A 13,956-nucleotide genomic window follows, 5' to 3' on the forward strand; every position below is an offset into this window, starting at 1 on the left:
AGTTTAGGGGAGCCCCTCAGGTCTGGGGGGGAGGGGGAGCTCTGGATCTCCCAGGATCCCTAGACTGCCCAGACCCAGGCAGCGTACAAGGGAGGCCTCAGCACTATCTGCAAATAACAGAGAAGGAAGACAAGGGGCAGCAGGGCGCACACCCAGGCTGTGCTCAATCCCCAATGTCTGTCTGTCTGTCTGTCTGTCTCCCTTCCTCTCAATAAAAAACAGTAATAATAATAAGAAGAAACCCCAAAGGCAGCAAGAAGGCAGGGCCCCTCCAGGCTGAGCTGGGCAGGTGCTGAGGCTGCGGTTGGGCTTCGGGAGCCTGTGTGTGTGTGTGTGTGTGGGGGGGGGGGTCCCTGGTGCCTGCCTGCAACTTGAAGAGGGCAGGGCCCCTGCCTGCCAGGCTGAGGGTTAATTAGCCTTCATCGAGGGGGCACCTCCTTCTTCCCCCTCCCTCTCCCCCTGAGGCCCAGGAAGGAAAAGGGAGGCAGGCAGGCAGGCGGACCCACCCCAGCGCACACAGAACCACGGTCACGCCTGCTGTGCAGGCTCCGGGAGGTCTCATCCACCCCCCACCTCCCCCACCTCTCCCGGTTAGGGGTGAGGGGCACTCAGCTGACATAGGGTGCTCAGCCAGGGAGGAGTAGATGGAACAACCTGTCCCTTTAGCTGAGCTGCACGCCCTTCAGGCTCCAGGCTCCTCCTCCTGGAAGCCCTCCTAGATTGATGCTTCCTCTGGGCTCCCTGAGCCCAGCCCTTAGCACAGGTGACAGGGTGACAGGCTCATCTGCTTTTTTGCTCAATTCTGATCAGGGCAGTGACCAGGGCCCGCTCATTATAGAGTCTGGGTTCCTAGCACAGCGCCCCCTCACTGGGGGGGGTGGGGGGGGGGCTCCTAGCACAGTGCCCCTGTGCTCCGGGGAGCTCTTGTTGAAGAGCTTGTGGAATGAACAGGTGAAGTGTGGCTGCGTGGAGGGGCCTCGCATGGATGGGAGCTGGTGCGGGTGGCGGGGAGGGCTCCTCGGCTGGGGCAGGTTTGGGAGGGTTTGGAGTGGGCAGCCGGGGAGGGGAGGGGAGGGGGAGGAAGGGCTCCTGATGATGCCGCTGCTGCCGCAGGCTGGTCATCGTGGTGTTGATCGGCGTGAGCGTGGCCTGGATCCCGGTCCTGCAGGGTGCCAACAGCGGGCAGCTCTTCATCTACATGCAGTCGGTGACCAGCTCCCTGGCCCCCCCGGTGACCGCTGTCTTCATCCTGGGCGTCTTCTGGCAGCGAGCCAACGAGCAGGTGGGTGTGGAGGAGAGCTGGGTGGGGACAGGCCTGGGCCGGCTCCTCGGTCCCCTCTGGATGGGCTGCCCCTGGCTCGAATCGTCCCCTGGGCCTTTGTCCAGCAGCCCAGCTGTCCTGCCTCCCCCAGGGGGCCTTCTGGGGCCTGATGGTGGGGCTGGCGGTGGGCGCCACGAGGCTGGTCCTGGAGTTCCTGCACCCCGCCCTGCCCTGCGGCGCCGTGGACACTCGGCCTGCCGTCCTGGGCAGCATCCACTACCTGCACTTCGCCATTGCCCTCTTCGCACTCAGCGGGGCCGTGGTGGTGGCCGGAAGCCTGCTGACGCCCCCACCCCCAGGGGCTCAGGTAAGCTGCCCTGACCCCGGGCTCTGACCCTTACCAACCTCTGACTCAGGTCCCAATTCTCTGACTCAAGAATTTTCTAGCTCTTGACATAGCCCTGGCCCCTGGCCCTTTTTGAACTTAGCTGCCCTCTGCTGCCCTCTTTCATCACTGACCCCTGATCCTGTCTGGGTCCACCTCCCAGCCCGCACCCCTCCCCGTCCTGCCACCCTACCCCTCCCATTCCCTGCAGATCCAGAACCTTACCTGGTGGACTCTAGGGAGGGACCTGCCCCCAGGAGCCAAAACAGGTACGCACGTGACCCTGGGCATCCCTCTCACACCATCCCCGGGGCTGGGCCACGGAGCACAGGGCCCTGGGGGTGGCCCTGAGGTCCTCAGCATCCCTCTCTTCCCACCCAGCTGGCAGCCGGAAACAGGCTTTCTGGGCCCGGGTCTGTGGCCTCAACGCCATCCTCCTCATGTGCGTCAACATCTTCTTCTACGCCTACTTCGCCTGATGTGGCCCGGCCCTGAGGCCGCCCCTGTCCCTCATGAGGACACCAGCCCTCGAGGCTGCCCGGCCAGCAAGGCGGGAGCCTGAAAAATTAGGGAGGGAATGGGCGAAAAGAATGTGACACTTCAAAAGTGGCATCATGATGGGCAATAAAAGGCGATTTCAGAGGACATTCCTACGCTGTTACTGTCTTTATTTTGCGTCCGTGGGTCCAGGGCAGGAGCAGCGCAGTCCCCAGAGCTCAGGGTCCGGAGGGCCCCAGGCCCCCCTGGGCGGAGGGAGAGCGCCCCACTGTCTCATCTGCTCCCAGTGCCATAGGCCCCCTTCTCACTGCCCCCCACCCAGCCTGGCATTCCAGCTGCTTCCGAGTTCCCCTCTCTTCCTGCTCCCAAAGGTGCCCAGACTCGGGGCAGGCGCTGCCTACTGACCCCCTGCTGGGTGTGCGTTCCATTCTCAAACTGGGCCCTCCCCAGACTGCCCCCCATGCTGCTGGGCTTCAGAGTCCAGCCCAGGCCCAGCTCCCCTGGCCCGCAGGTCCTCCCGGCTCCCGGGGCCTGGCCAGAGCCGGGGCCTGAACCGAGCCTCCTCGGCGGCTGTGTCCAGGGCTCGGCCCCCAGGCCTTGTCCATTTTGAGGAGCAGCTGCCCCTTGCCTTCTCCACGGCGCCCTCAGGGCCCGGCCGCCCGGTGTCAGGGGCCCAGGTGGGCGCTGGAGAAGCTGATCTCCACCTGGATCTGTCCAGTGAGCCCAGGCCATCAGGTGGGCAGCGCCCTCGCCTTCCCTTCCCTCGAAGCCACCTCCCCAATAGCCAGACACCTCAGGGTCCTTTTGAGGGAGAGGCGGGCGAGCCCGGTGGGTGGGGCCACTGACGGTGGAGTGGGCTGAGCCTCTGTCAGCCCACCCTAGGGTGTCACAATGCTGGTGACCAGTGGGAAGAGGCTGCGGGAACCCCGGGAGCGCCCCTTGCCCAGCGGGCACTGCACTTGGTGTTGGCTGTGGACACGGGGCAGCCCTGGTTCATGTGGAGCAGAGGGCTGGGCTGGGCCGTCAGAGGCCGTGTCCCTACCGAGGCCTGGGCCGAGCCCCGGGGGCCCGGAGGGGCGTCCATGGTGTCTCTCTGGACTTCAGCGTCCTGTGGACAGATGGTCTGCTGGCTCGGCCCCAGCCCCACTCCGGTCAGAGGTGCACGGGCTGGACGTAGCTCCGGGGGAAGAAACCCACCTGCCCGCAGAACCGGCCTCGCCACCAGTGCGGGTCCAGGTGCTCCAGGACCTCGATGATGTCACCGCGGCGGAAGCTGAGCTGGGAGGGGTCCTGAGCCGAGAAGTCAAACTGGGCCTGGGCGAAGCCGGTCCGAGGCGGCTGCAAGCGGAGTGGGTGTTAGTGGGGCCTCGGAGGCCGGACAAGAGAGGGGATTTGCCGCCGGGTGGGAAGGGCAATGTTTTCGAGGCAGAATTGAGGTCAAGGTGATGGCCACCCACCCGCATGGGCCTCCTGCTACCCGCGCCCCACCCCACCCCCATGGCCGCCACACAGACACTGCCTCTCCTGAGAGCCCGCGCTGTCCTGGGCTCTGCTGGGACCGGGTCCTGGCCTCAGTGAGGGGCTGTGGCTCAGGCCCTGCCTGTTCGGGGTCTCGGTTCCCTGGCTGTGCCACGGCCGTGATAACTGGACTGCAGGCCCGAGACCACCAGGGCTGACACAGACCGTGGCGTGACGTGTGGCCACCGTCCACTGCTGTCGCCCTTGGCCAGGCTCTGGAGCGAAGGCGACACTTGGCGCTGCCCCAGCTCTCGGGCCTGGCTTCCAGTCCCAGCTGTGCCCCAAAGGGACCGTGGTTAAGTCCCTGCCCTTGTGGACTCAGTTTCCCCACCTTCGGACGGCGCTGGACTAGAGCTCTCAGCCCGACACCAGGACACCTCCTCCCAGCACCGGCTCTGCTGAGCAGGAGATAGGATCGGGCACCGGCTGTAATTAGCAGTTCTCTGCCCAGGAAGGAGGGGGCGGCCTGGGTCCCGAGAGACCGAGCCAGCTCTGGAATCTCCCCACAGGGTAGGCGATCCCAGGGCTGGGCCCAGGGAAGTGGTGGGCGTGGGGGAGCTCACAATGGGCCCCCAGTTCCATGCTGGCTCCCTCACACTCTTCAGGGTCAGAGCTGGCCCAGGCAGCGAGGGGAGGGATGAAGGTCTGGGGTACGGAGGCCCAGAGGAGGCTCACGGCTGATCTGACCCAGGTCAGGCTGCGGAGGCGGAGCCTCCCGGTGGGACAGGGGGGCCCGAGGGGGTGTAGGGGGGCGTGTCCGAGGCACTGCTGACGCCCTGGAATATCAGATCCCAGGGCACATCCTATGGGACAGAGGGGACACTGAGGCCCAGGGGAGGGATAACCTGGCCCTGAAGTCGTGCTGCACGAGGCAGCTGGGGCCCAGGGAGAGGCTGGACGGGCTTCCCTCAGCCTCCTCCCTCTGCAGAGCCCGGGCTGTCTCGGGGTCCTGCCTGGCCGATCCCCCTTCCAAGGAAAAGAGCACATGGGGAATAATAACCGCATTAGCAGGTGTCGTCATCCTAATGAGAGCTGGCCCTCGAGCCCTGATGAAAGGCTGGCTGGCAAATTGCTGTTCTTGCGAGGACACGGGGTGGCCAACCTCCCCCACACACACCGTGTCTGGCCAGGACCTCGCCCACGCTGCCCACACCCCACCCAAGGCCAGCGCCTCTGGGGCAGGAAGCAGGACTGAGCTACCGGCTGGTGGCCTGGGGTGAGTCCCTTCACTCTCCTTCCTCAGCGGGGACAGTGAAGCCCCCGTGCAGAGCCCAGTCCAGTACGTGGCACTCAGAAGGCTCAGTAGGTGTCAGTGCCTTCAGCCATTCAACATTTATTGAGCACCTACTGTGTGCCATGCACTACTGACAACAAGCCCGACTGTTTGCCCCAGGGAATAGCCAGTTGGTTCCTTCCTTTTCTCCCCCTCTCCTTCCCAGCCTTGCTTATTTCCCTGCAGCGACACCAGCATAGACCCTCACAGCATGGCCGGACCCCCTCCCACGCGGGGAGCTGGCGGGCCTGGACCCAGCAGGTGTCGTGGCCCCTGCACACAGCAGGGCGCCCGCCCGGCCTTGCCCACCTACCTGGAGTGGGGGCTCCTCATCCCGCAGGAAGACCTGGCGCTTCTTGGCGATGGTGGTGGTGCGGTAGAAGTCGACCAGCTCGTTGAGGGAGTTGAACTTCTCCTCCCACAGGAAGTACTTGCCCGAGGCTTCACGCAGCACCTTGAAGTGCTGCACCTGGTCCCCGTAGCTGGAGGGGAGGACCCATGGTCACTGGGATGGGCCCACGGCCAGGGACCACTCCAGCCCAGCCCTGGCCTCCCCTTCTCGCCCTGGGACCAGCCTTTCTCTTTCCGGGTGAGACCTGGGCTCAGAAGGGCAGGAGGGAGGACAGGCCGGGCCTCCCGCCCAGGCTCCATGTGAGACCTCGTGAGGCCGCTAAGGGGTGGACCCTGGGCCAGGCACTTCCTTGCGGTGTGACTTGAGGCAAATCACTTCTCTGAACCTCAGTTTCCTCACAGCGCCTCCTCCCTCTGTTCAGTGCTCAGAAAATGCCGACTGTGGCTCATGGCAACAGGAAATAGGTTTCTCTGGGGGCATTTTCTCTGTTTGTTAATCCTCAGCTGAGGATAGTTTTTCTGTGGATTTTAAGAGAGAGTGGGAGGGAGTCTAGAGACAGAAACATCGATGTGAGAGACACATCGATTGGTTGCCTCCAGAATGCACCCCGACCTGGGCTGGAGATTGAGCATGCAACCGAGGTACATGCTCTTGACTGGAATCAAACCGGTGCTCCGGCGCTCTAACCACTGCGCCCCTCGGGTCGCTAGGGCCATTTCCTCTCTTAACACCCCCCTCAGCCTTCCCTTCTCCTCCTGCTGCGTCCCCTCCTGGCTCTTGCAGTCACTTGAGGAGCAAATCCTCAGGCCGCCCTGACTCAGGCCTATGCCTGTGGGTGGGAGGGGAGCCTAGGCACGTTGGATGCTTCTGTCCCTCCCACCCACACCCACCTCGAGGACCTTCTATGGAATATACGAGTATGAGGACAGCAGGTTTGACTTTGGGTGGTGGGCACACAGTGCAATATACAGATCTTTGTAACATAGAAACCTGCCCTTAAAACCTATGTTCATGTTGACTAATGTCGCCCCAATCAGTCCTATATAACAAAAGCATAACATGCAAATCGACCGGACGGCCGAACAGCGGAAAGACCATCCAGACAACCATCCGGGACCACGCTATGACACCCACTGGCCCCAGGCCAGCCAAGGAGGGTGCGATGTGATTGGTCGGGGGCCCGGCCATCGCCCATGATCACCCTGCAGAGGGAGGCTCGGGCCACTGGCCAGCGGGGCGATCCATCAGGGGGCTCCACGATCACCCCAAAGAGGGAGGCCCAGGCCACCCACCGGTGGGCTGCCATGGGTGGCGGGTGGGCAGAGCCTCCCTCTGCGAGGGAAGCCTGCGTCCCGGGTGCCAGAGGGAAGCCGGTGCCGGCAGCCAGGGGAAGGAAGGCCTACTCTTGCACGACTTTCATGCATTGGGCCTCTAGTCTACACTAATAAAAGAGAAAAATGGTAATTGGCGTACGACCGCTACCCTTCCCATCGGCTAATCAGCATATCCTTATGCAAATTAACTGTCAGCCAAGATGGCGGCCGGCAGCCAGGCAGCTGGAAGCGAACATGAGGCTTGCTTGCTCCAGGGACTGCAGACTCCAACGTTCCCAGCCTGCCGCTGCCGGCCTCTGAGCTGGCAGTTTGAAACAGTCTAACAAATATAGGCCGGGATCTCAGAGCTGAAGTTATACATTGTTTCGATTATAGAACGGCAAACAAACCAGCAGCGGAAGCCTCAGAGCTAGAGCCAGAGCTAAAGCTGGCCCAGAAGAAAAAAAAAAAAAGAAAAAAAGGAGCGGTTGGGAGCTTCAATCAACAACCGCCAGCCTGAAAGCAGCCCTCAGCCCCTCACCCAGACTGGCCAGGCACCCCAGTGGGGACCCCCACCCTGAAGGGTGTGTGACCAGCTGCAAACAGCCATCATCCCCTCATCCAGGCTGGCCAGGCACCCCAGTGGGGACCCCCACCCTGATCCAGGACACATTTCAGGGCAAACCAGCCGGCCCCCAGGCCTCTATCCTATATAGTAAAAGGGTAATATGCCTCCCAGCACCGGGATCAGCGGAACCGCAAGGCCTCCTGGCACCGGATCAGCGTGACAGGGGGCAGCGCCCAAACCCCCTGATCGCCCTGAGGCTCTGTGTGTGACAGGGTGCAGCGCCCCAAGCCCCCCCCCCCCACAGGCCCTGCTCTGTGTGTGATGGGGTAGAGCCATAACCTCCCCATCGGCCCTGCCCTGAGTGTGACAGTGGCGGCGCCCCAACCCCCTGATCGGCCCTGCTCTGTGAGTGACAGGGGGCAGCACCCCAACCCCCTGATTGGCCCTGCTCTGTGCATCACAGAGGGTGGCGCCGCAACCTCCCCATTGACCCTGCCTTGAGTGTGATAGGGGGCGGTGCCCCAACCCCCCAATCGGCCCTACCCTGAGCGTGACTGAGGGTGGCATCGCAACCTCCCAATCCGCCCTGCTCTGTGCATGACAGGGGGCAGCACCCCAACTCCCCAATCGGCCCTGCTCTGAGCCGGACCAGGGGCTGCACCTAGGGATTGGGCCTGCCCTCTGCCACCCAGAAGCAGGCCTAAGCCAGCAGGTCGTTATCTCCTGAGGGGTCCCAGACTGCGAGAGGGCACAGGCCGGGCTGAGGGACCCCCCCTTGCCCCCAGAGTGCACAAATTTTTGTGCACCGGGCCTCTAGTCTATATATATAAAAGGCTAAGCGACCCTCCGACCGCCAGACCGGTAGCTATGACGCACAATGACCACCAGGGGGCAGACACTCAACGCAGGAGCTGCCGAGAACCTGAGAAGCACCCTCTCGCTATCCAGGACCCCTCGGGGGATGTTGGAGAGCCAGTTTCAGCCCAATCCCCGCAGGTTAGGACGAGGGACCCCACCGGTGCACAAATCCGTGCACCAGGCCTCTAGTTTAATAATTAAAAGAAAGAACCTCCCATGGCTCCCCATTGCCCTTGGGACAAACTCTTAACACCAGAGACTCAATACTAGGCTCTAACTGCATGTCCGGCCTCTTTCCTTCTATAATCTCTGATGCAATCAGCGGCCCCTTCTCGCCCCCCTGCCCTTGCCCAGCCCCCCAGCCCAAGCCTGGCCACCCCATCCTCTCACACGCCTTCTCGCTCAGTGAGGAGACCGCCTGCCTCTCCCAACCGGCCAGAGGGGAGGAGCCTGCTCCGCCTGGCCTGACCCGAGGGACCTGCTCAGGGCCTTCCCACTCGCTGCATATTCAGGCCAGGACAGGACATGCCGGTGGAGGCCAGGTGAGATGCCAGATGGGTCAGGATGGTGGGGAGCAAGTCACCGCGCTTCTCCTCCCTGCTGCAGGTGGCCAGGCTCTCATGGTGGGGAGGAGCAAATAGGGCCCTTTTTACTGTGAGGAAACCAAGGCCCTGAGTGCAGCCAGCACCTGGCCAGAGCCGGGCCCCATCTGCGCTCCTACGTGTCTCTGTGAAGTGCCCCCGACTGGTCATCACTGTACAACAGCAGCAATAATGCTGGTCCCACTTGTGGTAATCATGTCCCAGATCTTGTCATTCCACGTCCAGAGCTACTCCTCCACGTCGTACCTGGGCTATGGCCCCAGGAGGCTCGCCCTCTGTCCTCTCCGCCTGGCCAGGCGGGGCCCCCTCCCTCCTCCACACCCAGCTCCACTGGCTTACACCCAGCTCACTGCTCTGGGCCTCGGGTCCTCCCCTGCAACATGGAGGGGGCGCTGAGGCACCCCCCACAGTGCACGGGGGACCTGGGACTCCTGGCTGTGCAGGTGCCACCCCCAGGGCGGCCCCGAGGGACTTCTGGGCACGGCCAGGTGTGTGCACTGGGCAGGGGTGGCCCCTGGGAGGGAGATAGGTTATCATTTTGTTTGCGACTAAATGAGAACTAAATACCGGTCTGGAAACTCGATAATAAAAAGAAAAAAACACCTTGGGTTCTAAATTTCAATTTTGTTAAACGATTTTGGACACAGCGCACTGACAAGCCGGGTGGCCCTCGGCCTGGGTCTGTCCAGGCGGCCCACACGCCGGGGTCTCAGGCCGAACGGGAGCGCATGTCAGTCCCGCGCTGCCAGCCTGCTCTCTGCCCACCCTGCCTGCTGCTCGCCTCCCCGGCACCCTGGTGGCTGCTGTGTTAGGTTTGAGATTTAAGATGAAGAGTTGTTTAAGGTGAATGCCCCGTGGTGTGGGGGGCAGAGGGCAGAGTGGGATCCCCGACCTGCCCAAGTCAAGGGTCCAAACTACGCAGCACCTCTCTCTCCACCTGGACACACACCTCCAGGCCTCTGCACATTCTATCCAGTCCCTCCACATTCTTCTGCAGCCAAACGTCTACTCCTTCGTCAAGGCCCAGGTGAACGGGCCCACCCTCTGGGAGCTGCTCAGCCCGTTGGAGGCAGGCTTTGTGGGCTCCTCGGCCCCTGCACAGCCTTGTAACCAACTGCTTCTAGGCCCCCCACTAGCCACCTAGACAGCCCAAGGGGGTCAGTCCCCGAGGGTCAGCCCCGCTGAGAGCTGCTGGACTCAGGCAATGGCCTGTCAGCCCCAGGCTGGAGCCCCAGGGTGCTCTGAGCTGTGGCTCCGGCCTCCAGGCGCCCAGCCCCTGACGCAGGCCCAGCCCCCAGGCTTGTGTACAGCCCAGAGCGAATCCGTCCCACCACAGAACTGAGGCCAAAACGCTGAGGCTCTGATCATGGCGAGCAATGGCCCCGAACCCAAGACAAGGCCACCTGTGGGCCATCGGCAAGCACTGCTCCAGGTGCCGAGGCTGCTCGCGTGTGGGCTGCGGGCACACCTGTTCGCGTCCCTGGGATGGGAGGGGGCGCGTGGACAGGGCTCCTGCCTGTCTGACCTGCAGCTGCCGAGGCCACACCCTCCCTGGAGCAGCGGCCGCGGTGACTTCCCGGCGTCCTGTCCCTCTCGGTGATGGTTCCGGCCCTGGTGCATGGCTATGGTGCACGGAGCAGTGTCAGCCAAGCAGCAGAGTGAGGACGCCAGCGCCAGGCGGCGAGGAGCCAGGGAAGAGGCCTGGGCTCAGGCCTGAGGCGCTGGCAGAGGCAGAGCCGCGGAGCTGCGTGCGGGAGGCGCCGGGGTCCTCTCCTCCAGGTGAGGGCAGACGAGGGTGTGGTGGGTGGAAAAGATCTCAACCTCCAATGGCCACAACTTTGAACATTTTGGTGTTTGAAGGTTATCCTGTTACCTGGAAAGTTACTCAAAACAAAGCATTCTTGCCCTGGCCGGTGTGGCTCAGAAAGGTTGTGGCTAGATTCCCGGTCAGGGCACAGGCCAGGGTCGCAGGTGCAATCCACGGTAGGGCGCGTGCAGGAGGCAGCCAATTGATGCTTCTCTCTCATCATTGATGTTTCCTCTCTCTCTCTCTCCTCTCTCCCTCTCACTTCCTCTTTCTCTCTCTGAAGAAAAAAATCAATAAAAATATTTTAAAAACAACAACAAAAAACATTCTCTGAGCATATAGGAGGGTCAGGGAGTGGAGAACAGGAGATGAGATGTGGGAAAAGGGCAAGAGACCCAGGAATTCTAGAACCTTCCAACCTGAAAATTCAAGAATCCTCAATGCGTGGTGCTCAGTGAAGGGCAGGTCTCGTCCTTTCTCCCACCCGTCCCAGAGTCCTGTCCCTGTGAGGAGAGCAGGCCAGAGGGGGCCTGCCTGCAGCCAGGGGCCCCTGCTGGGCCAGTCCAGGCCTGACCAGTGACCACACCGACTGAGGCCCGGCCAGGCCATGTCCATCTGCTGACCCAAGGACTCCGCACCTGGGCGTCTCCCGCCCAGCCCGCCTGTCCCCCGGGCTCCCAGGCCTCACCTCGGACTCTCGCCAGGAACCCTTTCTCCTCTTTTCTGCCTGGCCTTGGGCCTTAGCCATCCTTCAAGCCTCCTGAGAAGCCGTCACTGGGGGCTGCCCTCTGTGGGCTCGCCAGAGCTCCCCCCCCTGCCCCCCCCCCCGGCCCAGGGAGCTGTGGGTATGCAGACCGACTACCTCTGGGAACCAGGACCCCGGACTGGAGGGGGCTGAGCGCAGAAGCCCTGCCGGCTGAGCCCTCCCGAGCAGCAGGGAAGGGCAGCCCGAGGGGCTCTGAGCCTGGCGCAGAGCTGGTCCAGGACGGTGGGCAGTGCCTGGGGCGCGTGTGCACATGTCCTGGCCCGCGGGTGCCAGGCATCTGTCCGTTGTGCGCATCCCTCTCTGAGCAGCTGTGGCTGCATTTGTCTCTGTGTGTGACCCCCACACCCACCTACCCAGCGGGGGCAGTTGGGAAAGCCACAAGGAGCAGGTCAGGCCTGACGCGAGCAGCCAGGCCTGCCCGGCGGGTTTTTCTGGCTTGGTGGCGGCGGCAGCAGAGGTGACAGTGGCAGCCCGGAGGATGAAACAGGCTGGGTAGGGTCACAGGACAGCCCTGGCAGGGACCTGGTGCTGACTGCCCCCAGGTGGTCGCCATTAGGCCTGGCCCTTCTGCAGCTTCAGTTTTCCCATCCGCGAACAGGGAGGGGCTACCTGCATCACCGCAGACGCGAAGTGGCATCACCCCGGCCTGGGCGGGTGGCCGGGGAGGCCGAATCTGCCGGGCACAGGGCCAATGGGCACCAGCTCGGCTACTCGCTCTGTGCTCTTGGGCAGTTCCTGCACCGCTCTGAGCTTCAGGGGTTTTTGGTTTGTTGGTTTGTTGGCTTGTTTTACCTGTAAACTGTTTCTAGGATCAATTCCTCCCAGTCTTTGCACATATAAAACCATGCCCCCTACATTCCTGCTTCATTTTCCCATCGGTCTTTATCGCCCTCCTGGATTCTGTGTAATTTGCTAACCATTTATCGTCCCTTTTATCCCAGTGGGACGAGAGCCCAAAGAACGGGAGCTTTGTTCTGTGGTTTGTGTCTGAATCCCGAGCGCAGGCCAGGCCTGTGCACGAGGGTGCTCAGGGACCCGAGGGCGGAGCAGGCCGTGCATTGAGTCCAGGGCACCTCTCGCCTAAGAGGAAGCAAACCCCTCGCTTGGGAACAAATTCTCGTTTACGACAGAGGAGACCACGGCAGCCGGGGGAAGTGTGCGGCAGTCACACAGCGCAGGCCGGGCGCCCAGCCAGCTCGGACGCGCTTCGGCAGGGGGAGGGCCCAGCCCTTTGTAAACTCGTAAAGGCCAGCGGCCGTGGCCACTGCTGCTCCTGAGGCCCATAAACCCACTCTGACAGCTTTACGGGCTCAGCAGGAGCAAACAGGAGGTAGCATGCAGGGGGGTGAGAGGCCCCGAGAGCCAAGCCGGCGAGGGAGGAAATGCTCTCGCCCATGAGCCTGCAGCCATCACCTTCTGGATGGCCTTCGGTCATTGTCTCCTCGCTCTAGATGAGGGCATTACAGGAGAGAGAGCGGGATCTGCTGGTACCCAGCAGGTCCAGAGCGAAGCCAGGCAAGCGCCGGGCCCCCGCCTCGCGCCACCACCCTCTCTAGCCGTCCCGGGGCCGGGGCCGGGGCCAGGAAGCGCTCCTGTGATGACAATTGCTGTAACCGGCATTTACGAAGCACTGACTATGTGCTAGGCGTCACACTTTACGCAGATGTTCAGTTTACAGAGGCGGAGACAGGCCCACAGGGCAACGCGCCCGGGGTTATGCAGCCGTCTGTATCAGAGCCGAGGTTCTTGCCCCGAAGCCCACACTCCTAGCCACATCGGTTCTGAGTCTGCTTCCTTCTCTGACCGCTGCCCGCTGTCCGCCAGGGACCAATGAAAGGCTCCGTGAGAGACGATGGGCCGCGAGTGGGAGCGGGACCTGGGAGCCCTGGCCCAGCTGGACAAAACCAAGGGTGGAGGACACCACCGGTGGTGGGTGCGCAAATGGCCAGCAGGGCGGCAGCTCCTGTGGCTCTAACCGTGGGGGTCTTGGCCGGATGCCTGGGGGAGCTGCTGGGGGCATATGCCAGGATTTCTCTTGGGGGCACTCCCAGGTCCTTTCCCTACAACATTGGTGCTGGCTCCCTAGGGCTGCCATGTCTCCTGGTCCAACTTGCTCTCCAGGCCCACGCCTGCCGGGCCACCTTCGGGCCTTTGCACATACTCTCCTCCTCCACCATGTGGAATGCGCCTGTCATTGAAACATCCCCCCCACCACCCCCGTTCATTCATCACGAACACCCTGGCCAGGCGGTGCCACCGCCCCCCCTCCCCCTTGGGTTTGACTCCTCCCTGACCTGCCCTTCCTTGGTGGACACACACACAGTAAGCAGGTTGAGATGTGGGTGTGAACCTCGGGCCCGCACCAGCTTGGCTGCATTTACAGAGAGAAGCCAGAGGAGGGCAGTGCAGGAGGCACAAAGGGAAGCTTGGCACCTGATTTGTTAGCGGAGGAGGGAGAGTGGAGAGGAGTCAGGGCTGGGAGGGCCACCCCCTCCTGCTGCTCAGGTGACTTCCCTGTGACCCTGCTTTGCTGGGTGACCTTGGGCTTTGGAGCTAATCCCGGAGCCATGCGAAGGCCTGGGCGGCGCCATGCACAGGAGACCACCTGGGCGGCCAGCACGGGCACTACCATTTCTGCTCCCGCTGAGTGGGAGGAAGCGGGGGGTGGGAGGAAGCGGGGGGGGGGGGGGGGGCGGGGGGCTAAGGGGGGGGAGGGGAAAACGGCCCCCAGGGGGCCGAGGCATCCTGGGGGGGG

At 62.9% G+C, this 13,956-nt stretch overlaps 2 protein-coding genes across 2 annotated transcripts in view; one reads left to right on the plus strand and one right to left on the minus strand.

Moving 5' to 3' along the window:
• Window positions 1–981: 981 nt before the first annotated feature.
• LOC102431246 (sodium/glucose cotransporter 5-like) lies at window positions 982–2,293 on the plus strand. The gene is made up of 5 exons (XM_023747913.1): window positions 982–995; window positions 1,114–1,282; window positions 1,413–1,628; window positions 1,858–1,915; window positions 2,028–2,293. Exons 1-5 carry the CDS (start codon window positions 982–984, stop codon window positions 2,123–2,125), a joined length of 555 nt encoding a protein of 184 aa, XP_023603681.1. The 3' UTR covers window positions 2,126–2,293.
• A 673-nt stretch (window positions 2,294–2,966) lies between these two features.
• GRAP (GRB2-related adaptor protein) overlaps window positions 2,967–13,956 on the minus strand; it is a 25,382-nt gene continuing 14,392 nt past the window's right edge. The window contains exons 4-5 of the mRNA XM_006107181.3: window positions 5,249–5,417; window positions 2,967–3,482 (exon numbers count right to left, since the gene is read on the minus strand). Coding sequence (XP_006107243.1) covers window positions 3,297–3,482; window positions 5,249–5,417 — 355 coding nt within the window. The 3' untranslated portion in view covers window positions 2,967–3,296. The remainder of the gene's footprint in view (window positions 3,483–5,248; window positions 5,418–13,956) is intronic.

This window comes from Myotis lucifugus, unplaced genomic scaffold, assembly GCF_000147115.1.
Source record: "Myotis lucifugus unplaced genomic scaffold, Myoluc2.0 scaffold_1050, whole genome shotgun sequence".
In the NCBI taxonomy this organism is placed as follows: Eukaryota; Metazoa; Chordata; class Mammalia; order Chiroptera; family Vespertilionidae; genus Myotis; species Myotis lucifugus.

Coding starts and splice junctions, on each gene's coding strand:
- LOC102431246 (XM_023747913.1), top strand. Junction 1,283..1,412: donor GGCAGCGAGCCAACGAGCAG/GTGGGTGTGGAG, acceptor TGCCTCCCCCAG/GGGGCCTTCTGGGGCCTGAT. Junction 1,629..1,857: donor CCCCACCCCCAGGGGCTCAG/GTAAGCTGCCCT, acceptor CATTCCCTGCAG/ATCCAGAACCTTACCTGGTG.